The sequence below is a fragment of the Moschus berezovskii genome, chromosome 18 (assembly GCF_049115385.1).
Source record: "Moschus berezovskii isolate FMDL1 chromosome 18, NW_MosBer_1.0, whole genome shotgun sequence".
Taxonomy (NCBI): Eukaryota; Metazoa; Chordata; class Mammalia; order Artiodactyla; family Moschidae; genus Moschus; species Moschus berezovskii.
The window spans coordinates 14,955,836-14,979,921 of NC_142477.1; the positions used below are offsets into that span (position 1 = coordinate 14,955,836).

At 47.1% G+C, this 24,086-nt stretch overlaps 1 protein-coding gene and 1 long non-coding RNA gene across 4 annotated transcripts in view; one reads left to right on the forward strand and one right to left on the reverse strand.

The window, feature by feature from the left end:
* CTNND2 (catenin delta 2) overlaps nt 1-24,086 on the reverse strand; it is a 487,037-nt gene that overhangs the window by 6,314 nt on the left and 456,637 nt on the right. For all 3 annotated transcript variants that reach the window (XM_088827634.1, XM_088827633.1, XM_088827632.1), the window contains 3 exons: nt 11,434-11,560; nt 7,140-7,271; nt 961-1,034 (listed from right to left, as the gene is read on the reverse strand). In XM_088827634.1, coding sequence (XP_088683760.1) covers nt 961-1,034; nt 7,140-7,271; nt 11,434-11,560 — 333 coding nt within the window. The remainder of the gene's footprint in view (nt 1-960; nt 1,035-7,139; nt 7,272-11,433; nt 11,561-24,086) is intronic.
* LOC148774952 (uncharacterized) lies at nt 7,023-10,419 on the forward strand. The gene is made up of 3 exons (XR_016035224.1): nt 7,023-7,147; nt 7,237-7,375; nt 9,714-10,419. It is a non-coding gene; the product is annotated as an uncharacterized LOC148774952 (long non-coding RNA).

Here is a 24,086-nt window from a genome sequence, read left to right on the forward strand (position 1 = left end):
CACAATTCCCACAGAACCACAGAGAAAATGAGCCGTCAAGGAATATTTGCTAAATAACACACACACACACACAGATAGATTCTTAAGTGTCTACCAGCCAAGGCTCCTCAAACTTGAACAGTCACGCAAATCACCTAGACACCTAGCTAAAATGCAACTCTGATGGAGAAGACCCTGAATGCGTGAGGGTTATGAGGCCAGAGAGGTGTCTCTTCTGTGTTCCCAACAAGCTCCCAGGTGATGTTGATGCTGCCGGTTGGCCCACGTGCCTGAGCAGTGAGGCACAACACAACGCCTTTCATTCAGCTGCTCACATTCAACTTGATGTGTCTATTTCACTGGTAACTGTCACGTGCAAGGAATGCTTTCTTCTGAATGAGAACTGGCTGGGTTACAGGAGCGCCTTAATCTGCACCTAGTAATCAGACAGTCTGTCTAGTAACCAGCATCTTATGCTTGTACATTTGGGGCTTTCTTTCAGGTTTTGCATCACAGTAGGATGGTGGTGTTTCTACCACCAGATAATGCATGGGGTTGCAGTGAAACAAAGATTGCTTTCAAATTCGAGGCTGTTCTGTTGACTGCCACCACCCACGTGGATATGGTCTCACACATGAGTGGAGAGCAATGGGGGACGTTATTTTCTTTTTCTGTTTTTTTTCAGTCATGTCTGATTCTTTGTGATCCCATGGACTATAGCCTACCAGGCTCTTGTATCCATGGATTTTTCCAGCAAGAATATTGGTTGTGATTTCCTCCTCCAGGGGACCTTCCTGACCCAGGGATCGAACCCATGTCTCTTGCATCTCCTGCACTGGCAGGCAGACTCTTTACCAACTATGCCACCTGGCAAGCCCTTTAATGCATGTTAAATAGAAGCTAACTTCTCTTTTATGATTCCAAGCGATTTCACAGGAGACAAAGGCAGAAAGGAACACCAACGTGCTGCTTCTCCTTTACCTGGTTATGCTTGATGTCTTCAGCGGGCGCACCATATGAATTCCTATACAAAGTGGAAATTCCAGTAGTTTGAGCTGAAAGGGAAACAAAAGTATTAGCAAAGAACGCAGGACTTCAAAGGAGGAATGATGGTTATCGAGGCCAGGTTTTGCCCTGACCACGCTTGTTGTCACATGGACCATTCCAAATGGAAGAAGTTCTTTCGCCCTGAACACCTCATTTTACATACCGATATTAAGAAAGAAGTTATTCACTAATATAAGATCCCTACAGCCTGTCAGCCTCTTGCAATAACATTCAGCTTGGAGACGGGGTCAGGGCAGGTGCGGCAAACAGATGGTCATCTTGCCAGTGCTGTGGTCTTCTCTGTTTTTTCCTGGTGAACACCGGCAGATAATAAAAGCCTGTCACCTGCACTGAAGCATGCAGGAATCTGGGTCGGCTGTTCAGCTTTTAGCCAGCGAATGACAAGAATGAAATTTCTAATTTGAGCTCACAGAAGGGCCTGATCATCGCTGAGACAGTTCATTTCTCAGCAGTCTGATGGACAGGCAGGAAGTCCCGCCCGCGCTGGTCCCGCATGTCTGCAGCACTGGAGTCCTGTTCCATGCAGAGACGGAAGCCCCGCATCCTGGCTTGTGACCAGCCTGTGGTCTAGACAAAAGGCAGGAAAGGTCTCCTCCAGCTGCCAGCAGCATCCAAAGACCTGGGCAAGATGCCCACCTGCCTGCTTCCTCACCTGGGGCCCTCAAGATGCCTGCCGCAGGCCCTGAGGAAGGGCCCAGGGCAAGACGCCCCATTATAGCTGCCAAAAAGTCCCAGTTTAAGAAAGCTCTGGAAAACATTGCCTGTCGAGTGTCAGCAGGCTTATAAAACACTCCTGTTGTGTTTTGTCACTAAGTTGTGCCCAATTATTTCGTGACCCCATGGACTCTATAGGCTGCTCTGTCCATGTAAATTTCCAGGCAATACTAGACACAGGGTCAAGGAGGAGACCTTTGAGCTGAAGCCTGAATACCTGTATTCCTGTCCATGAACAAAATTTCACGGACATTTCCTCCTCCAGGGGAAACCTGTCATTTCCTCCTCCAGGGGACCTTCCCAGGACTCGAACCCACCTCTCGTGCATTGGCAGGTGGCTTCTTTATCTCTGAGGCACCAGGGAAGCCCATAAAACACTTCAGATAGCAACCAAAACTTACCTTTTGCTTCCAGTATCCATGGGATCATGAAATAGGATGTCTTATCATCTCTTCTCTCACAGACACCAGTCACTACAGACACTAAATCAGCATAATCTATCACTCTGCCCATGATTTTTACTAAAAGCACATAATAGCTGTGCAACAAAATTCTTCTTGGGAAATTCTGCTTATAATGTGGGAGCTGACAGCCCATTTCCCACTTTAAAGCCACTCTGAGAGACTCTGGTTGAATGCCCATCGCTCCTGTCTTTGCATTCCCATGGAAACCACCATCCCTTGCCTGGACCACTGCTACAGCATCCTCCTCAACAGCCCGACTTCCACTCTGCCTAACCTGCTCCTCCATCCACTCTGGTCCCAGCAGCTAAGCCATCATCTTGTTAGAAAGACTGGACTATGTCACTGCAATGCCCTGCTCTCTGTGATTATGGTAAAAGCTGAGCTCCCATTACTGTCTCTGAAGCTCCGTGTGATCTGAACCCCACCTGACTTCCTGTAGCATTTCCCATTCTTCTTCCCTGGTTCAGGGGGCTACCCTGGCCCTCCTTCCTGGCCTGAGCATCCAAGTTTATTTTGCATCCGGGATGTTAGACTTCCTGAGCCTTCTCCAGTCTCTGGACTACCTCTCCTTATTGGTATTCAGGTTTCAGCTCAAAGGACTCCTCCTTGACCTTGTTAGTTAAAGGAACCCCGCCCACTTGCTACCCTCTGTCTCGTGACCCCATTTATTTTCTCCATCACACCCAACGCTGTTTACTATTACCTTGTTAACAAGCTTGTCCCATTGTTTACCTTGTGTATTACTTCCTGTTACCTGGGAGACAAGAAGCTCCTTGAGGACAGAGCTCCGTCCGTCCTGCCACTTTTGTAGGTTTCCCCAGCCTCTGGGACAGTGCCTGGGCTCAGGGCATGCTCACAGAGTGGGTGCTTTATTTGCTGAGTGAATGAGTGAATGAATAAAGCTTAGAAAAATCTGCCTTTGGAGGCATCATCTGCCGATGGAAAATGTCACTTCAAGGACAAGGTGAAATTTTTTTTCCTGTTACTCAGAATAAAATGCACTTTTGGGGGGGCAGAATGTGCATTTTTATCGTCTCGGCCTCCCTCCCTGTCATGGCTTCTGAGCTACAGATGTTTCTACTGGAAGTTCCTCCCTCCTGCTCTTCGGCTCACTTCCCCTGTTTAAAGGAGACCGTGTAGCTGAGACTGAACTTGTGGCCTCTCCAGACACGTGAGGCACATGTCCCTCCCGGGTGCTCTGCCCTTCATGCATCTGAGCAAAGAGTAGACTGGTAGGAAAATGCCTTTCTTTCTTTGTAGAGTCCCCAATTTTGCTCAGTTGGTAAAGAATCTGCCTGCAATGCAGAAGACCTGGGTTCGATTCCTGGGTCGGGAAGATCCCCTGGAGAAGGAAATGGCAACCCACTCTAGTATTCTTCCTGGAGAACCCCCATGGACAGAGGAGACTGACAGGCTATAGTCCATGGGGTCGCAAGAGTCGGACGTGATTTGGCGACTGAACCACCACCACCACCAATCTCCAGCTGAATCAACATACTGAAGATTAGAATGGCTTTAAAGCCATAACAGAGACAGAGCCAAAACGGGATCGACCACTGGATGCTAAGGTATTTGGGAAGCTCAGGTGGGAGGGCAAAATCCCCAGGTGAATTCTGAAGTCAGGCTGTGCAGCTGCTGGGATCACACAGCCCTCCTCCGATGCGTGCTTCTGAACACGTAATGCTCCCAGGGAATCATGACCTCGAGAAATAGCTATAACAGTTCTGCATGCCTGAGTGAACAGCAGACTCTGGCTTTCCGAGGGCCCTTCAGTGGCAGATAAACAGGAGAGAAATGAGACGCCCCCTAAGCCAGAAAATGAATACAGAGAAGGTTGGGGCGGGGGAGCCTGGAATAAAAACCCAGATGGATCTGCATTTCTGAGAGCTCAGGAGAGGGGATGATAACCCAGGCAAGAAACTGCTTTTCATGTTAAAGCTTTTACATGGTGCATTTTGAGGGTGAAGCTTCCCATGGTTTTCCCCTGCAAGTGGGGGAACGGTCTAGGATGTTTTCTGATGCCTGAGAAATAAGGAAGATGGCAGCTTGTCAGCTATTTTTTCAATGCACTGAACTTTGAATGCCCCCTAGATTTACTGGGGAAGAAGAAAAAGTACTGCATTGGATATGCAAGTTCTAAGAAATCTGATCTGCAAGTAAACACTGAAATGACGGGTATTTGCTAAAGGGAAGCTGAGCAGAGGTTGCCAATTCATCATGTGCATTCCTACATGGAATGCTGATGCCTGCCCAGCTTGGCTGGGGACTTGTTCATACCAACCTGTGAAAGTGAAAGGTACTCAGTTGTGTCGACCCCAGGAACTGTAGCCTCTCAGGCTCCTCTGTCTATGGAATTCTCCAGGAAAGGATACTGGAGTGGGTAGCCCTTCCCTTCTCCAGGGGATCTTCCCAACCCAGGAATCGAACCGGGGTCTCCTGAATTGGAGGTGGATTCTTTACCAGCTGAGCTGCCAGGGAAGCCCTTAAAAGAGGGCAAACACACCCTCCAATCTCACCACCACCACCGTGATCACCAACAGCCTTACTCCCAATATCCCCACCTCCTCCTCAGCAGCACCACGCCCATCATCACCCCCACTATCACCATCAACGTCACAGCGATAACAACTAACTTTTACGCAGGACTTGTTGGCTTAAAGGGAACCTTCTCGTATAAATATATTATTCAGTGATGATCTCATGTACTTCTAGGCCTGCTGCAAGACTGATAGTAGAGTGTTGAACTGCGTTTTTAAGTATAGAGAGAAGGGTTTAAGCCTCTAAATAAGTTTGAAAAATGACATCTATCTCAACATTGGAGTTTTCAAGGTTCCTGCCATTTTCTAGGAAGATTAAACATCTAGAAATATGTTAGGTTTTATTTCTTATTCTCCGATGTCTGCAGGAAATGATCATATACCACTGGAACTATTTCAACGAGAACACACCCACGCTGAAAAACCTTTTGAATGATTCTACTGGGTGAGAGAGTTAAAGACAAAAGGTCAACAACAAGGCAGACGATATCACAATTATTCCCATAATTATAGTCTCAATTTTTCAGCCCTGCCTGATGGTGATGTGGTTACCTGGGGCAATAATAATCAAAAAAAGAAGGCTCAGGTGAATTTTACTCCACTGCTCTGGAGTAATCAGTACAGGATTCTCAGCTGCTCAGCATTCAGGATTCATAAGCGCCTTTGTTTATGCTCATCGACCACAGGGGGCGACACTCATGGGGATAAATGAACCAGAGAATGAGAATCAAAAGGTACAGCCCACGCTGGACTTCCCCTGTGGCCCAGAGGGGAAGACTCCACGCTCCCACTGCAGGGGGCAGAGGTTCAGTCTCCAGGGGGAAAGGTAAGATCTCACATGCCGTGGCCACAAGAAGGTATGTCCTCTGCATTGCGTTCAGATCCCCCATCCAGGAGATGTTTCTGGCGTGAGGGTGAGGAGTTCCCTGGTGGTATACACGGAGGCAGGGCCCTGAGCTAAGCATGGGGCTCACGAGCATCTGTTTATGATGCTTTTCGTTTGGCAGCCGGGTAGAATTGCTATGGAAAAACACTGCCTCTGGGGTAAATACAGTTCCCATTAGAAAAATTCATCTTAGACGCCCTGGATCCAGAAGACAAGTTAATAAATCATCCAATTTGTCTGTTCTGCTTCCCTGCAGCTCTACACCTAAACAATATCAGAGAATCACAGCTCAAACTCTTAGGAGTCTTCGGATAAGGGGGCGCTCAGTGTCTGTTTAGGACTGCACCCTGGTACCCCAGTTTTATGAACGCCCTAATCTGACCTGTTCTGTTGAAGTCCTTATGGTCTATTTTCAGGAGGGGCCCATCTCCACACCCGCTTGGCAAAGGGTGTGGGATCCTGGGTTAGAAGAGATCTCGATGGTTCTGGCAGCTCTGCTTTCAAGGCATATCCCAGCCCCTACCCCTGCCACACACACACACACACACACATATCAATATGGCAAGTCCTGCTCCCAGAGGAGGGGCAAACCTGGGGTGGGAGGGAGGTGAGTGGGACGATGGACGTGGACATGGAGCCCCAGCCAAGGAAACTGTACAGAATAGGAGGAGGGCTGCGGTCAAGGCTGGTCACTAGGCAGGCTGGCCCAGGTGGCCTGGGTGGATGGTACCAATTTTGGCCTCTGCAGAGTCTGAGCTGATGAGCCAACGGGCGTGACGGGGGGAGTGAAGGATGAAGGGCATGACAGATCAATGCCTCTTGAAGGGAAACTGAGGTCAGCGGTTCTCATGAGCCTTCTTGGGAGTTTGCCATGTTAAGAGGTTGGTTTCATGTCAAGAGGGGAAAATGTCTCAACAGCAGTTCTGGGCATTTCCCTGAGTTCCTCTTCTGTTGCTTCTCTTCCATCCCTTCCCCTCCCATCTCCCCTCCCCATCTCTCTCTTCCCCACTCCTAATGGGCAAAGCTTGACCACCATCTTGGGTTATGCCAACTGGGAAGAGATCTATGGTGACCTCCTTCTCTGAGAGAATATCATGAGCTGGACAATGGAGAAGGAAATGGCAACCCACTCCAGTATTCCTGCCTGGGAAATCCCATGGACAGAGGAGCCTGGTCGGTTATACAGTCCATGGGGGTCGCAAAAGAGTCAGACACAACTTAGTGACTAGACAACAAACAGCAGCATGATCTGGCAAAGTAAGAAGGAAAGGGGGAGGGAAAGAAAGACCGAGGAGTCTCCCAGCTCCTCCAGGAACAAGATGCTCCGTGTTACACCCCCAGCTTCATCTCATTGCCAGTCCCTGGGAACCCTGGCGGTCGAGCTCTCACATCCTGCCGAGCTGCTGAGCTGAAGCCTGATGTCCCCACCCACTGCCCTGCCCCGAGTCCCGTCAGCAGCTCCTCGGAGCGAGCTCGCACAGCTGGGCTCACCTGTCATGGTATCCTTCCTGGAAGCGTGTTCTCCTTTAGTTCCGTGGTAAGTGGCGTTGCTGCCAGTGGACTCATAGTCTGCTTTCCTTTCTTTGAGGCTGATCATTTCCCGAGGTGAAGCTGGGGCACTTGCTACATAAAGAAATCGAAAGGGTCACTTTCTGCGTGTCGTCCCACAGCACATACAGCTTCTCACACAAACACGTGAAGTCATGAGGGCACCGGGCTCAGCACAGGTCAGTATGTGTACACGGATCTGTCGATTGATTTTTATTTTTGTTCTTTTGACTCTTCTCTTTCCCCCTCCCCTTACTGCATGTCATGCAGTGCTTTCTAGTTAAGGGGCCATGCAACTTGGAGGCAGGGAAGTAAATACTATATCCTGGGAGCATCTTCCCAAGAGAGACACCCTTGTGGGGCTGTGACCTGCTCAAGGAATATGGGACAGTTTTAAGAACGAGATTTGTCTTGGCTTCTTTTTCTTTCTTTTCTCTTTTCTTTCCCTTTCTCTCCTTTCCTTTCTTCTTCCTTCCTTTTAAAAAATTAGATGTGTTTCAGAAGAGTGATGACTGATATTGAAGAATCTCTGATTAAATCAGATGAGTTTTACTTAAATTCTGAGTCATGCAGAAATGGCTGTAAAGGAAGGCAGAGACTATTTGTGGGGCCAGTGTAGCCCCACCTCCAAGATCCTCTCCATCAACCTGCAGAGTGGCTGGGGGCACGGTATGAGGAGGGCGCTGTCTTCTGATGAGTGTCCTTGCTTCATTTCAAATGCCCCCAACAATCTTGCACACACACTCTACACCCTTGATATTATCTGCCTGTCAGACCTGGAAACTAAGCCCTGTCAAACCTTTGGGTCTTCATTTCTAAAATGACAGGTGGTAATTAGACTTCCCTGGGTTTAACAAACTGGTCCCAGAACAGAGGAAAAGACTTATTTGGACTAAAGGAAACAAACAAAAAGAAGTTTTGCTTTTTAAAAAGATTAGATGGAGTGAGAGCAACTAAGCAATGTGGAGAAGTGGAGGTTAAGTGAGTGTGCTGGTGCTAAGGCAGCCATTGTGTGCACATCTTACAGGCTGACCTCAGATTGGTCTCCATGCTCCTTAGTGAGGCCACTCGCATCCCAAGCTGAGTCAGTTGCATCTCACTAGAGTGCAGGCATGGAGTCTGCCCCATCTTCCATGCCTCAGGGCACCGCTTCATAAACTTGCTTAACCTTGAGACTTACCTGAGAACCTGGGGACCCTAAAACCAGATCCCTGAAATTTTGAATCTGAATTTTCAGTCTATGGGCCTAGGAATCCATATTTAATAAGTACACTTGGTGATTATTAAGGCTAGGGAATCTCTGGGGAGCTCTGACTTTTAGGATAAATCTCTCTTTCTTTTACTGGTGTCCAAGCCCCTCCCCAGTCAAACCTCAGTTTACCCTCCTGCTTTTGGATCTACATCCTTTGCAGGGTCCCCCAGGTCCAGCCCAAGGGCTTGTTCCCTGAGTCACTTGATTCATTTCATTGAACTTAGTATCTTCTATGGACAAAGCCCCGTGCCAGACACTGGGGACAGAAACACGAGTCACGGCCCACTCTCTGAACTTGAGGAGCTCTTTGTCAGGTCAGGAAATAAAGCCAGAATAAATAAGAGAGAGAGGTTCAGTGGATGTCTCGGCCCAGTGATGGGAAGTTAACAGAAGGGGCCTTTACCCATCCTTCCCTGAAAGGCCCCTACCTACCTCTCAGACCTGTCAAATAAAATCAAGGCTCACTGCTCAGCTCTTGAAACCCTTAGAGGTTTCCAGTTCTGACTACTCATCAGAATTAATTACCTGAAATACTCAAAAATACATGGATGCTACACCTGGCCCCCTCCCTCTAGTGAGTTGGGCCGGAATCTCTGGGTGTAAATCCGATGGGAAACCAGGGAAAAAACTTGCAACTGTTCCAGGTAACAACCGGGCCCTGGGTCCAGTTTCTGCACATCCTCAGCACCCAGGCTGCTGCGTCTCGCTCACCCCTTCCACCTCTGCCCTCTCTCCTCTGTTCTCTCTCCATCTTCCTCTCCTGGGAGAGTCCCTTCCTGCCCCTGCTCCTCTGTTCCCAGGTCTACTGCATAAAGATTGACCTTTTGTGAGTCACTGCCAACAGTCACGAAGGGACAACATTTTGGAGCCTCCTGAACAAAGCTTTTAAAATGAGAATCTAATATTGCACAGGTGGTGGGCTTTATGAAACTATGTCAAGTGTGTAATTATTTCCTGAGACCTCACACACAGTGGTCCGAGTCTCCGGTAAACTAGGATGATACTCCTGGAAAAATCAAATCGCGCCCACGAGTGTTTATTGGGTGCCTTCGATGTGCTGTGCCAGGGGACTACCAGCTGGGACTCGAGCTGCATCCCAGGGATGCTGGCCTCCTGAAAGGCAGTGCTTCTCTTCCTGGGCAGCTTCAGTTTATTATATGATTCCATCTTCCTAACACGGACTGGTTCTTCATAATCAGAGCTCTTAGAAAGACAGCATCCTTGAGCTTCCCAAACTCACTGACCTTTATCTTTTTGTTGTTCAGATGCTCAGTCGTGTCCGACTCTCTGTGACCCCTGCACACGCCAGGCTTCCCTGTCCATCACCATCTCCCGGAGCTTGCTCAAACTCATGTCCCTCGAGTCAGTGACGCCATCCCACCATCTCATCCTCTGTCATCCCCTTCTCCTCCTGCCCTCAACCTTTCCCAGCACCAGGGTCTTTCCCGATGACTTAGCTTTTTGCATCAGGTGGCCAAAGGACTGGAGTTTCAGCTTCAGCATCAGTCCTTCCAGTGAATATTCAGGGTTGATTTCCTGAATTAGAATTGACTGGTTTGATCTCCTTATCTTTTTAAGAACTATGAAAATACGATGTGTAAAAGGCCACCTCTATGCTTCTGAGGCAAGTGGCACTTTCTTGAATTACACGGCGTTTCCTAATTCTTGTTCAGTGTGAAGCTAAATGTTACAAGCAATAACACAGCATTAAAAATAAAAGCTTTCAAGGGGCTGGGAGAAGGTAATTTATTTCAATCAAATACTCCCCATTCATTGCTGATTTTCCCCACTGCTCTTATGGTAAAGCATGATGTAAAGTTTCATGACAACGTGCTCAAGGGCAGAGGGGACGCCCTGCTGAGAGCGCTCTGTATTGTGTCCTTTGAGATGTGGTTCCAGAAAATATAGTTTCCCTGGCAGAAGGAGGGCAGTGAAGGGCAAGAAAAAACTTTCGTTAAATAAGGGCTTATATACCTGCATGTGTGAGTCCAATTATTCATTGCATGCTAGAATAAACCAACAATAAAATCTATGCCACTTATATACTAAGCACTATGTTCATATTTTTCCTTCAATGAGTTCTTTAATCTTTGGCATTACATAAAGTGACTGAAAAAAGGTTTAAAAACAAGGTGTCTTTACAAGCAGATAAGAAAAGCTAGTTCCCAAGTTAAGCAATAAAACTGAGACAAAGGCAGGGGTGATATAGAAGTAGGGGGTTAGAAGGTGTAAATTATTTTGTATAAAATGAGCCAGAAGGATATATTGTACAACACAGGGAATATAGCTAATATTATACAATAATATAAATGGAGCATAATGTTTAAGAATCGTGAATCACTATATTGTACACCTGTAACATATAATGTTGCATACCAATTATATTTCAATAAAAATTTTTGTAAAACAATGAAACAAAATTAGAAGAAATTGAATGTTTTAAAAGTCACGATTGGTTATAATATGAATATACAAATGACTTATCTGCTGGTTTACAGATGATAATAAAAACCTAATCAGGTATAGAACAGTTATGAAAGCGGCAACGATAGCTCTCCAAAGAACGTCATTCTCAAGGAGGGGAGACCACACCCTCTTTACCCTACTGAGTATCCCAATTACAATCAATAAAATGCAACTTAAACCACCTGAAGTTGGAGAAATGTCTATGGGAAACCCTGACCTGCAAACACTTGGCGGTTCTATTTATTCTTATTCCTCCCTGAATGAAGGTCCAGGATGTGTATTTCATGCCTATGACACCTCTTAGAGATTTATAGAACTCTATCAGAAAGATGTCTGTTCTGAGTTTGTGCATATAGAACACAGAGTCACCCCTGCTATAGAAAGAAAACAGAAATGCATTTGACATTTCTAGCAGATGTCCCAGTTGGGATGGCCCTCTGGTCTGTGGGGTCAGCTAAGGGCCAGGGAGGGGGGCTTGGATCCAAGGGAAGCAGATAGCTGGCCCCGGGACCCTCTTACCTGAGCGGTTGTTAGGGGACACGCGCACGGGGGAGATGGAGGGCGTGCGGGACGAGGAGTAGGGTCTTTGCCGATCCCTCTCGATGGTTGAAGATGAGGCTACGAAGTGATACTGTGACCATCCGTCCTGCAACAGACAGCACAGCACGCGCCCATCACGTGGGGAAGGCACGGCGATTCCTCACCTCCTGACACTGGGTGTTCAGAGCATTCAGCTTTGCAAAATGTTTCTCCAGTCTGTCAGGGTAGATCTCAGATCTCTGCTTCTCCATCACGCATCACGCAGGTTAACAGAGAGCAGTGTTCACTGAGACCCACCTCCTGCCCACTCCAGACAGCCGGATGCGGGGAGGGCCTGCTCTGAGTGCTGCTTTTCCTCTCCAGGCGTGCAGTAAGTGATCCCTTTGCAACTCTGCTTTGGCCTGAAGACTGTATTTAAATGAAAATAGGATGCTCGGAGGTGCTTCCCAGGTGGTGTGAGTGGTAAGAACCTGCCTGCCAGTGCAGGAGACGTAAGAGACACGGGTTTGATCCCTGGGTTGGGAAGATCCCCTGGAGAAGGGCATGGCAACCCACTCCAGTATTCTTGCCTGGAGAATCCCACGCACAGGGGAGCTTGGCGGGCTACAGTCCATAGGGTCGGCTGAAGTGACTTAGCATGCATGCACAAAAGATGTTCAGAATGACCCTGAAACCACGTTTTGCCTACCAGGCTCCAGCTCTGTCTGGCCCTCTTTCCAGCAACTTTAAAGTTTTCCAAAGTCTTGACACCAATCCATTGGTGATCAGAATGCCGAGGACCACTGTCCCTTCTGGTTTATCTCTCTTACCCTGTTTTGAGCCTCTTTTCTGCCACAAATGCCCCCATCCCCACCAGCTCAAGGCCTTCAGCATGATTGGTGCTGAGTAGTCACACCTAGGTTGCTATGTTCTCTGAATTATTAGAGCATATTAAAAGTCTGCTTAGTCACGTAGTCGTTTCTGACCCTTTGTGACCCCACGGACTGCCAGGCTCCTCTGTCCATAGAATTCTCCAGGCAAGAAAACCAGAGCGGGTTGCCATTTCTTTCACCTATTAATTAATTCTCCATTCACCTTCCAACATTTGGTTACTATAGGAAAAGCATATATACCATTTTTTCATTATGAAAACTAAACAAGTACATCATGGATCATTTTGTATTTAGAAAGCACAAAGAAGAAAATAAAAATAACCAACAGTTCTACTCTCTCCTCTTCCCCTGAGAACTCCTGTTAAGATGTCACAGTATTTCTTTTTTCTTTCATTTTTTTTTCTTTTTTAATTCAACTTCAGTTTTATCAAAGCAAGATATCAAACAGTACGGGCATTATCAAGGAAAATCAGAAACCTGCCCCACTCTTAACTCCTGCTTCACAGATACAACAATTTTCAACTCTTTTGCCTTTTTTTCCTGACTTTTCTTAGGGACTCAATTCTCTATAAGGAATCATTGCAAACATAATGAGATGAAAGTTAACCAAGAACAGAATTTATACTCATTTCAATATTTGTGTCTTTCTTTACATAATTCTCATTATTGCTCTATTTGACTGGTAGGATAAAGCCAAAATTAGAAATATGCTATTTTAAAAGCTATTACCTAACACTTACTGAGTGTTTACTCTACAACAAGATTTTCTCAACAGTCTCATGGGTTGGATACTATTATTATCTCCATTTTACAAAGGAAGAATCTGAGCTTTAGAAAGTTAATAGGCCACCCAAAGTCAAACAGTAAAGGAGTGAAAACTCATGGTAATACTACAATGAGACATACTGAAAACATGAAAACTCTAATTTGAAAAGATACCTGCACCTTGGGTTCACGGCAGCACTGTTTACAGCAGCCAAGACATGGAAGCAGTCTCAGCGTTCATCGCCAGGTGAGTGGATAGACAAGATGTGGTGATTACACACAAAGATGCAGTGGAGCGCGGCTCAGCCATAAAAGGGGTGAAGTAAGGTGATCTGCAGCAACGCAGATGGACCAAGATCCTCTCACACTAAGTAAAGTCAGACAGAGAAAGGCCAATATCACACGGTATCACCTATGTGTGGAAACTAAAGGACTGATGCAAATAAACTCATCTGCAAAACGGAAAAAACTCACAGACACAGAAATCAAATTTGTGGTTATCAAAGGGAAAAGCAGGGGAGGGATAAATTAGGAGTCTGGAATTAAAGATACACACCACTATTTATAAAATAAACAAGGACCTACTATACAGCAGCCCTGATTGCTCAGTTGGTAAAGAATCTGCCTGCAATGCAGGAGACCCCAGTTCGACTCCTGGGTCGGGAAGATCCGCTGGAGAAGGGATAGGCTACCCACTCTGGTATTCCTGGGCTTCCCTGGTGGCTTAGCTGGTAAAGAGTCTGCCCTCAATGCAGGAGACCTGGGTTCAATCCCTGGGTTGGGAAGATCCAGGAGAAGGGAATGACTACCCACTCCAGTATTCTGGTCTGGAGAATTCCATGGACTGTACAGCCCATGGGGTCGCAAAGAGTTGGACACGACTGAGCAACTTTCACTTTACTATACAGCACAAAGAACTATACTGTAAAAATCTATAACGGAATAACTTGTAATAACCTATAATGGAAAAGAATCTGAAATAGTATACATATATATAGAACTGAATCACTTTGCTGTACACCTGGAACATTGCAAATCAACTTCAACTCAGTAAAAAGATGTGGCCTATTGATAAGTTCCTGAAAGCAAGGTGAGAGAGTTGAGAAGTGCAGGTGGGGAGCTGCTATTCCAAGGCTTGTGGTTGGCCAAGTACTCCGGGAACAGTCAACAAGGCAGCAGGGACCTGGCCGACGGCGAGAAGCCAGACACTGAAGACACAGGCTGGGGTTTCCAAGCCAAGAGAGGAGCAGAGACGAAGGTCCTGGGGTGGGAAAGGTCTGGGCTGCTGTGAGGGGAAGAGAAAGTCTCTGTGATGGAAGGGGAGTGAGCAGGAGGCAATCAGGAAATAGGACGCCTTAAGGGTGTCAGGGCAGCCTGGGGAGAGTCAAGCAGCAACAGGGAGACAAGGTAAGGAGCCTTTCCACTAGAGTCAAGGAGAGATGAACCTGGCCTGAGTGCGGGCCAGTGGTGAGCAAGGGGCTGGTCTGGCATCTATGGTTGGAGGATCTGCTGATGCCTGGGCTACTGGGTATGGAAGTGTGTGTGTGTGTGTGTGTGTGTGTTAGTCGCTCAGTCGTGTCTGACTCTTTGCAACCCCATGGACTGTAGCCCACCAGGCTTCTCTGTCCATGGGATTCTTCCAGCGAAAATACTGGAGTGGGTTGCCATTTTCTTCTCCAGGGGATCTTCCCAACCCAGAGACTGAATCTGGGTCTTCTGCATTGCAGGTGGCTGTGGAAGAGATAAACCTGAGCTTGATGCTGCTGGTGTGAACAACGGGGGCTGGAGATGCCATTCACTGAGACAGGGGCCATGGGAAAGGGAGTGGCTTTAGGAGGTGAGATCAACAGTATCATCTGGGACGTGCTGAGTTCGAGATGCCCGCGGGACATGACAGAAAAGAGAATAAAGCAGAAGCGGAAAACTGGAATTTCAGGAGTGATGTCAGACCCGAGGCGAAATTTTGGAGTTCTGTATACAGATATCATATGAAGTTAAGAGAACAGACGGAAGCCGTGCGTATGAGTGCAAAGAGAAGAAAGCAGAGGACGCAGGGCTGGGACACTGCAATACTGAGTTGGCACAGAGAGCAAGGCAAACAGTTCACAGGACACTGGGAAGCACCAGGATAAGCTGGGAGCGGAACTAGAAAGGTGTGATGTCAGGCAAGATCAGGAAAGAAGGACCGAAAACGGACCACCGGGCTTGGGAAGATGGAAGTCAGCACCACTGAAATGAAAGCTGTTTCTCTGGTCTAGTTGGTAAATCTCCTAACTCAGGTGGGCTCAAAAGATAGTGAGAATTGATGGAAGAGAAACGGTGAGTACAGCCAGCCTTTGGCAAAGGCTGACTATTATAGGGAGCAGAGAAATGGGGCTTGAAGAGCTACAGCAGCTCAGAGATGCTTTAATACACCCCCTGGAGGAGACTGCAGTGTTTCGCATGCTGATGGGACTGTCTCGACACAGGGGAGGAAAAACCTGGGATGCAGGAGAGAAGGAAACAGTTCTTAAAAGGGGGGTCTTGTTTTCTGACATTTCCTGAAGGGGCGGGGTGGGGGGGAGAAGCGCGGTCATCTGCTGAGAGTGAGGATCAGCTGGAGTTCGGAGGATGGAGGAGGAGACGCGAAGGCAGGGAAGAGGCAGGAGGGGAGGAAGAAGAGACGCGTGAGACGGCTCTCAAGGTACGCAGGGAGCAGGGTGGCCGTCGCCAGGCGGGCCCGTGGCGGAAGCGGAGACAGAACTTGAGGCTGGTGGCAGTGAATTCATGGGTATGGGACGACTCCTACACCCAGGGCGGCGTGTTTCCTCTCCAGCCACATTCGGCTGCCCCAGAGCAGGTGTCAGGAGATGGAATTGGATGGGCGTGGTCAGGAGACTGACCTGGAAGGAGGCAGGGACAAAGAGATGCAAAGGGCAGGTCACGGAAGCTCTCGGAATCTAAGCTGGGTAGAGAGGAAAGTGGAGGTTGGGTAAGGAGATGGCGAATGCATCTCCTTACTGGTCAGTGGAGTGAGGATCTTCAGAGGGTCGGGGCACTTCACAGGAGCTGGGGGTTCCTTGATGGAAGGCAGAGGAGAACTTTCTGGAAACAGCAATCCATAAAGAGACATAAGAAACATGAGTCTGATTCCTGGATTCAGAAGATCCCCTGGAGGAGGGCACGGCAACCCATTCCAGTATTCTTGGCTGGAGAATCTCATGGACAGAGGAGCCTGGCAGGCTACAGTCCACGGGGTCACAAAGAGTCAGACACAACTGAAGCGACTTAGCACGCACGTATGCAGGGGTACTGGATACAGGGGGTCCTGTTGACAGCAGACCAAGGGTTCAAGGGTGAAAGGACGGGAGGTGGGAAGGAGGAAGGGGGAATCCCAGAGAGACGGCTGGCTGTGTAGAGCCTCTGAGTGAGACGAGTCCAGAAGTGACGGCTGACCCAGCAGTCTTGGGCAGCTGGTGGTGACCAAGGTAAGGAGGGTCTAGGAGCAAACAGCTAAAACCATCACAGGGAGGAAGGGAGCCATGGGAAGAGGCAGCTGTCTGGGTAGGAGAAGAAAATGTACTGTCTCTGCAGGAATTCGGGGCATTTCTCTTAAATTATCAGGGGGTGGGGTACGGTGGGGAGGAAGGGAAGGGACGTCTTACAGAAGCATGTAAAGTATTTCAGAAGGGAATGGACCCATTGCTCACATATGGAAACAACTTACAAATTTGTCTTAAAACGATATTCCTTTCTTTTGAAGGGAACACTTTGTTGACAGCAAATGTCCTTAAATAGGTCCCAATAGAGGCAGATTATTTTATGTTTGTCTCACCTGCAATTTCAAAGATGATGTACGGTGTGTGTATGTGCGGAGTGTTCTAGGCAGTGGCTCAGGAAATTGCTTTAACCAAAACCTTGGCTTCTTTGGTCATGAGTAACTAATGATACTCCAAAGGTGGGCACAGTACTTCATAATAAGAATACTGGCTAATATCGGATCTGTTCTAAGACCTATGGAGACATCAGGGATAAACATGGCCGAATTCTAGCCAGGTTTGACTTGGGCAGTAACACTCTATTACTCGGCATCTCCCTCTTACACAGGTAAGTACAGATGCTCAACAGATGCCAATGCACGAGGTAAGAGAAATGGGTTCGATCCTTAGGTTGGGAAGATCCTCTGGAGCAGAGCATGGCAACCCACTCCAATATTCTTGCCTGGAGAATCCCATGGACAGAGGAGCCTGGTGGGCTGCAGTCCATGGGTCACAGAGAGTCGGACAGGACTGAAGCGACTTAGTTTACACAGCAGATTCCACTGAGACCAGCTAAGTATTTAAATCTCTGGAAGTGTCAGGAAAGGGGCTGTAATAATAAAACTGCTTATGAAGGAGGAAAGGGTAAAAAAGCTTTCAAAAAAAGCTTTCAAATCCTTCATGAGATCCATTTCTGAGAATGTAGACACATGACAGAGATGAGCCATGCAGGCGACTTGTCTGTGGGCAGTGAGATCGGTGGACACTTGATGATGATAGGGGTGTTAGAGGCACCTCGAATGCCCCCCCCCAACCGGCCAGACACCTTTGTGTAAGGCCAGCGCCCATATACACCGAGCACAGAAACTCTGGATGAAGGTCGGAGGTGGGAACCTGGGGAACAATACAAGGTGGAAACCCAGTGAAGGCTCTGGGTTACAGCAGTGTCCTGAGCCACAGCTTGCGAGCCCCTGGGATGCGAGGAAGGTGACCTGGTTACCGCTTCATCTCCAACTTCCCCTCAACCACTCATGCGGAGTGAAACGTGTGATGAAAAAAACAAAGCCCTCCAATATCGCTGCAGTCACCCACGCCCAGAGGGGATCTCAGCTTTAATTCTGAAGGCACATCCTTCCACACACCATGGAAAGTGTAACCTCAGAGGCTGGAGACCAGGGCACAGACGAATCAACACTCGTCTTATTGATGCTGAATAATTTCCTGGAGGGTAGATCTCATGGCCCTACACATCTTTTACTGCATGAAATTTTTAGTCATTCAACCGAAAAAAAAAAAAAAATATATATATATATATATTTTGCTTTCTAAGGAATAAGGAACATGAAGACATATCTTCTTTGAGAAAGTTATTCTGAGCTAACATTTTCTTTTATCCAACTAGCCCTGGACATCCTTGCTGTTTAGCCAGCCTGCAATCAGTTTATGATTCATTGACTTCCCACTGTCATTCAGAAAGACTTGAAAGGGGTTTACAAGAAACACACACAACTTGGGCACACAGGCTTTGAATCATTATTTGCCTCTTTGATGACCATGTTTTAATGTTTTAACTCTCTGTAGACCAGAGGCTGTGCCCCAAATTCTACTGGGTGCTTCGCCACAGTTCCCCTTCATACCATCCCTTTCGCTTAGACAGGAAAGTTCAGGGAAGGAAATGGAATGAAGAATCGCCGCAGTAACTGGGGCGGGGCCGCTCATCCTTAATGTTGACGATAAAGGACTCTTCACGCCTGTCTTTCACCTCCAGCAGAATGACCGCCAAGCCGTGCCCTTCAGCTCGAGACCCAGCCAAGCTGTCAAAAATGTGATATGAGAGCCGCACCTCAAATTGGTTTTTATTTTTAACGCATTAAACTTAAAACTGGAGGTTGTTAAATTGTTCCAAGTATATAGAGATAGAAATCCAAAAGAGAAGACGGGTTCAAAGTCATTGAACTTTAAATTGCCACCAGAAATAATCTGATTTTCTTTATCTTACCCTTTTGCTGTCCTTCCACCACTTTCAGCTTCTGTGTGAAAGTTCCTGGTGTGTTTCTTTATGAAATTGTTTTATTCCCCAAAGCTACTCTCATCCACATCATTACTTTCAATGGTCCAGAAAGTGGGAGAATCAAGGGAACTTTCTTCACAGCCTCACGACCATTAGATCCTCATGGTTTGTCTAGATGGTGGTCACTGTATTATTTCCTACCAATCTTCCCCTTCTGTATTTTGAGGTCCCTGAATTTATAACCATCTCTGTCTTACATGCTTTTCAGTTCAGTTCAGTTCAGTTCAGTCGCTCAGTCGTGTCCGACTCTCTGTGACCCCATGAACCACAGCACGCCAGGCCTCCCTGTCCATCACCAACTCCCGGAGTTCACTCAAACTCATGTCCATCGAGTCGGTGATGCCATCCAGCCATCTCATTCTCTGTCGTCCCCTTCTCCTCCCACCCCCAATCCCTCCCAGCATCAGACTCTTTTCCAGTGAGTCAACTCGTCGCATGAGGTGGCCAAAGTATTGGAGTTTCAGCTTTAGCCCACAAACATCTCCACCAAGACTGTGCTACTGGAGAAACTTCCACCATCAGAGTTGGGATGAAAGATCTAAGTGACTTTCAGGCCTGTCTACACGAGGTTAGTACAATACACACTCACCCCGTAGTCTTTTTTTCTGGAAATTGTGCAGCGTATTCAATTTAGATCAGCACATGAATATGTTAGGTTTGTGTGGAAAGAATGAATGGAGCTGTTTGTCAAGGCTCAGAACTGCTTTCACCGTGGGTCTCTCTGTTGATAGAGGTATAATGAGACAACTGTCCAAGTCAGCCCACCTCTCCCAGGATCCACTGGGCACACGATGACTGGTCAGTTCTGTCTTCATTTCTTTTCCAGAAATTAAGGGCAGAATGATTCAATCAGCTTCAAATATAAACTATATTTTTATATATTATATATATATATATAAAGTTTTAAATATAGTTTTTAAATATATATTTAAAACATATATTTATTTTTAATAAATATTTTATTTATTTAAATATCTAAGTTTTAAATATAGTTCTGCCTAGGCCTCAGGCTCTGAGATCCTGTTTAAATTGTTCTGAGTAGGATCTGGGCATTGGTATTTTCCAAATGAAGAGCGTGGCTGGGAACAACTAGCTTGGAGTTTGTATGCATACCTGGCAGTGATTAATAGGGATATAGAATACATTTTAAAGGGCAAAATCCTAGGAGGTCCTTAGGGTTCCGACTCCATTTGGCAGTGTCAGATATGGCATTCCCAAGGTTGATTTCCACAGGAACAAAAATAAGTCCAACTCAGGCCAGAGAGGTGCCACCCCACCCCCCGACATCCCGCTCATACCTGATTACCCAACGATCACCACGTGGCTCATTTTCACAGCCTGCACCTTTGATCAGGCAGCTCTGAGACCTCACACAACACCTGCTCTTTTTCTACCTGTCAAATCTTACTCATCCCACTCAGTGTGGAGCCAGGCAAACAGGAGGTGGGGCAATACATGTTCTATAAATCACTGTTAATAAACGGATTACGACTCTGAGGTTCGGGGGAGATTTTAGCAGTGCTGGCGTGCTTTTACTTGCCTTGTTGTTGTTGATGTTGGTCCCTTGCTCAGTCGTGTCCTACTCTTTGTGACCTCACAGACTATAGGATGCCAGGCTTTTCTGTCCATGAGATATTCCCAGACAAGAATACTGGAGTGGGTTGCCATTTCCTTCTCCAGGGGAGCTTCCCAACTCAGGGATCGAACTCATGTCTTCTGCATTGGCAGGTGGATTCTTCACCATCGAGCCACTAGGGAAGCCCTTCCCTTGCCTGTTATGAACAAAATGGTATGACCTTTCATTTCTGTCTGCTGCAAGCCTGTCCGTCTGCCCAGCTGTGAGGCAGGGCTGGGCCTTGTTTATTTCCTTGCTATTTCCTGGTCTCTAGCATGGTTCCTGCAACACAGAGGTACCTAACAGATTCTGCCAGTTGAAGACAATGAATTAAGATGACCGCATTAGTTATTACAAATGCAGTGATAATCGATGCCACAGTCTTTATTGCTAACGCTACAGTTCTTACGCTCTTACAGTTCTATAACAAATGAAGGTTATCAGAGCCTTATGGGTTTTTAAAAAATATTTTAGCTGAGAGCAACCTCATCCGCTGCTATTGGTATATCTGTCCTTTCTGACATACTGCTGGGCTGAAGGCAGTGCTAGTTTAGGTAAAATGGTACCTAGAAAAAAAGAGAAAAGAAAGAGAAAAAAGTAGCCTATGTCTTGCCCACTCCACTTTTGATGGTAAAGTCTCTCTGTCCTCTGTGTTTCAACGTGAGGATATAAAACCGTCTCCTCTTTAACCAACTGTGTAGCTAATTCTAGAGCATCATTGTATCTGCCACACCTGGGCCTTGAATTGGTGCTGATTCCACGCACAGCTCTAAGAGCACATACCTCTTGCACACACTGCCCCTCCCCCAATCTCTACTGCTTATTGCATCCTGCAGCTCAGAAACCACGAGGCCCTGTCCACAGCAAAGACACTCAGTTTTCCCCAAACACAAACTTTAGCAGAACTGGGGGAAAAGGAGGAGAAGGGAGAGAGCATCCTGTTTCTCACTGGACACAGTCCGACTTCCTTTAGGTTGGATATGGCAGCCCACGTCTGCTGCGAGGTATGCCATGTGCCCACTGGAATGAAGGGCTCACCTTGGGGGAATGTTCTTGGGCGGGGACCACCGAAGACCAGAGTTGCTGCTCTGGAGCAGAAGCTGGGTGCTGTGCATGCCGACAGGAGGTGTGCAGAGCCTGTGGATGTGATGGAATGAAGTGTGTGAAGCAAGAGTGTTCCCACATCTCTTCCTTCCCTGGACCAGACCGCTAGAGAGCACCCTGTCTCTGCCAGCTGAGCAGGGCGGTGAGCCCTTCCCCCAGTGCTGGAACAGAGAAGGGATGGAGAAACACAGTGCCAGCTGGACCAGCAGGGAACGGGGATTAGGGAGAGGACTTGTTCAATGTGTGTAATGAAGAGCTTACAGCAAAAATGGAGAGGAAGGACAATATCTCAAGGATTGTTTGGAGAATCTGGTGATGAGGGAGTCTAAAGAAAAGGGGTTAAGTACCAAATCTTCATCAACACACTTCAGGAGGTGAGATGGGTGGGGATGGGGGGGGTATATGTATAACAGATTCACTTTGCTGTACAGCAGAAACACAACATTTTCAATCAACTATATGCCAATGAAATGAAATGAAATTGGGTCATTTGTAGTGATGTAGGTAAACCCAGATTTTGTCATACAGAGGGCTTCCCTGGTGGCTCAGAGGGTAAGGAATCCTCCTGCAGTGCAGGAGACCTGAGTTCAATCCCTGGGTTGGGAAGATCCCTTGTAGGAGGGCATGGCAACCCACTCCAGTATTCTGGCCTGGGGAATCCCCATGGACAGAGAGGAGCCTGGTGGGTTAAAGTCCAAGGGGTTGCAAAGAGTCAGATACGACTGAGCGACTAAGCACAAGGCCGTGATGTGGATGGATGTAGACTGTGTCATACAGAGTGAATTCAGTCAGAAAGAGAGGAAACAAACATTGTGTATTAATGTATGTACATGGAATCTAGAAAAATGGTACAGATGAACCTATTGGCAGGAATAGCGAGGCAGACGTAGAAAATGGACCTGTGGACACTGTGGGAAGGAGAGGGTGGGACAAATAGAGACAGTGGCAGTGACACACACACCCCGCCAGGTGTGACACAGAGAGCGAGCGGGGAGCTGCTGCCCAGCACAGGCAGCTCAGCTCTGTGGTGACCTGGGGGTGGACGAAGGGCTGGGAGGGAGGCTTAAGAGGGAGGGGATATATGGATCAGTCAGTCAGTCAGTTCAGTCGCTCAGTCATTTGCAACTCTTTGCAACCCCATGGACTGCAGCACGCCAGGCTTCCCTGTCTATCACCAATTTCCGGAACTTGCTCAAACTCATGTCCATTGAGTTGGTGATGCCATCCAACCATCCCATCCTCTGCCATCCCCTTCTCCTCCCACCTTCAATCTTTCCCAGCATCAGGGTCTTTTCCAATGAGTCAGTTCTTTGCATCAGGTGGCCAAAGTATTGGAGTTTCAGCTTCAACATCAGTCCTTCCAATGAACACCCAGGACTGATCTCCTTTAGGATGGACTGGTTGGATTTCCTTGCTGTCCAAGGGACTCTCAAGAGTCTTCTCCAACACCACAGTTCAAAAGTATCACTTCTTTGGTGCTCAACTTTCTTTATAGTCCAACTCTCACATGCATACATGACTAGTGGAAAAACCGTAGCCTTGACTAGACGGACCTTTGTTGGCAAAGTAATGTCTCTGCTTTTTAATATGTTGTCTAGGTTGGGCATAATTTTTCTTCCAAGGAGCAAGCGTCTTTTAATTTCATGTCTGCAGTCACCATCTGCAGTGATTTTAGATATATGTACATGTATACTTAGAGCAATGGCAAGCCACTCCAGTACTCTTGCCTAGAAAATCCCATGGACGGAGGAGCCTGGTGGGCTGCAGTCCATGGGGTCGCTACGAGTCAGACACGACTGAGAGACTTCACTTTCACTTTCACACATTGGAGAAGGAAATGGCAACCCACTCCAGTGTTCTTGCCTGGAGAATCCCAGGGACGGGGGAGCCTGGTGGGCTGCTGTCTATGGGGTCACACAGAGTCGGACACGACTGAAGTGACTTAGCAGCAGCAGCATACTTAGAGCTGATTCACAATGCAGTACAGCAGAAACTGACACAACACTGTAAAGCAATCATCCTCCAAATATAAAACAAAGAGGGCATGGGGTTTCATGCTACTTTTTCTGTGATCTCTGACCTCTGGAAGAGGAACCCTTTAGGGAATAGACAGTGATGGGGCAGAAAGTGACAAAGTTAGTGAATATTTACAGTTGTGATGGTAAGTTACATGGGGAGTGTCCCATTTGCACTTCTGTTTTCAAAGTGAGATTTGGAAGTTCTATCTTCTATACTTAGAATTTAGAAGCAACAAATCTTTTCTAGTGATAAATGACATCTCTGACTTGGACAAAAGCTTCAATAAATAATTAACCTTGAAAATGGAGACTAGTATTTCTTTCTACAGATATTCGCTGGCACCCAAAATAGACATGAGGACACTGTCAGCTAGTATATGATTTTCCTCTCTTTGAAAACAGTTTTGGAACTACTTTAATCTGGTAGATTTAGTTCGAATCTAAACAAGG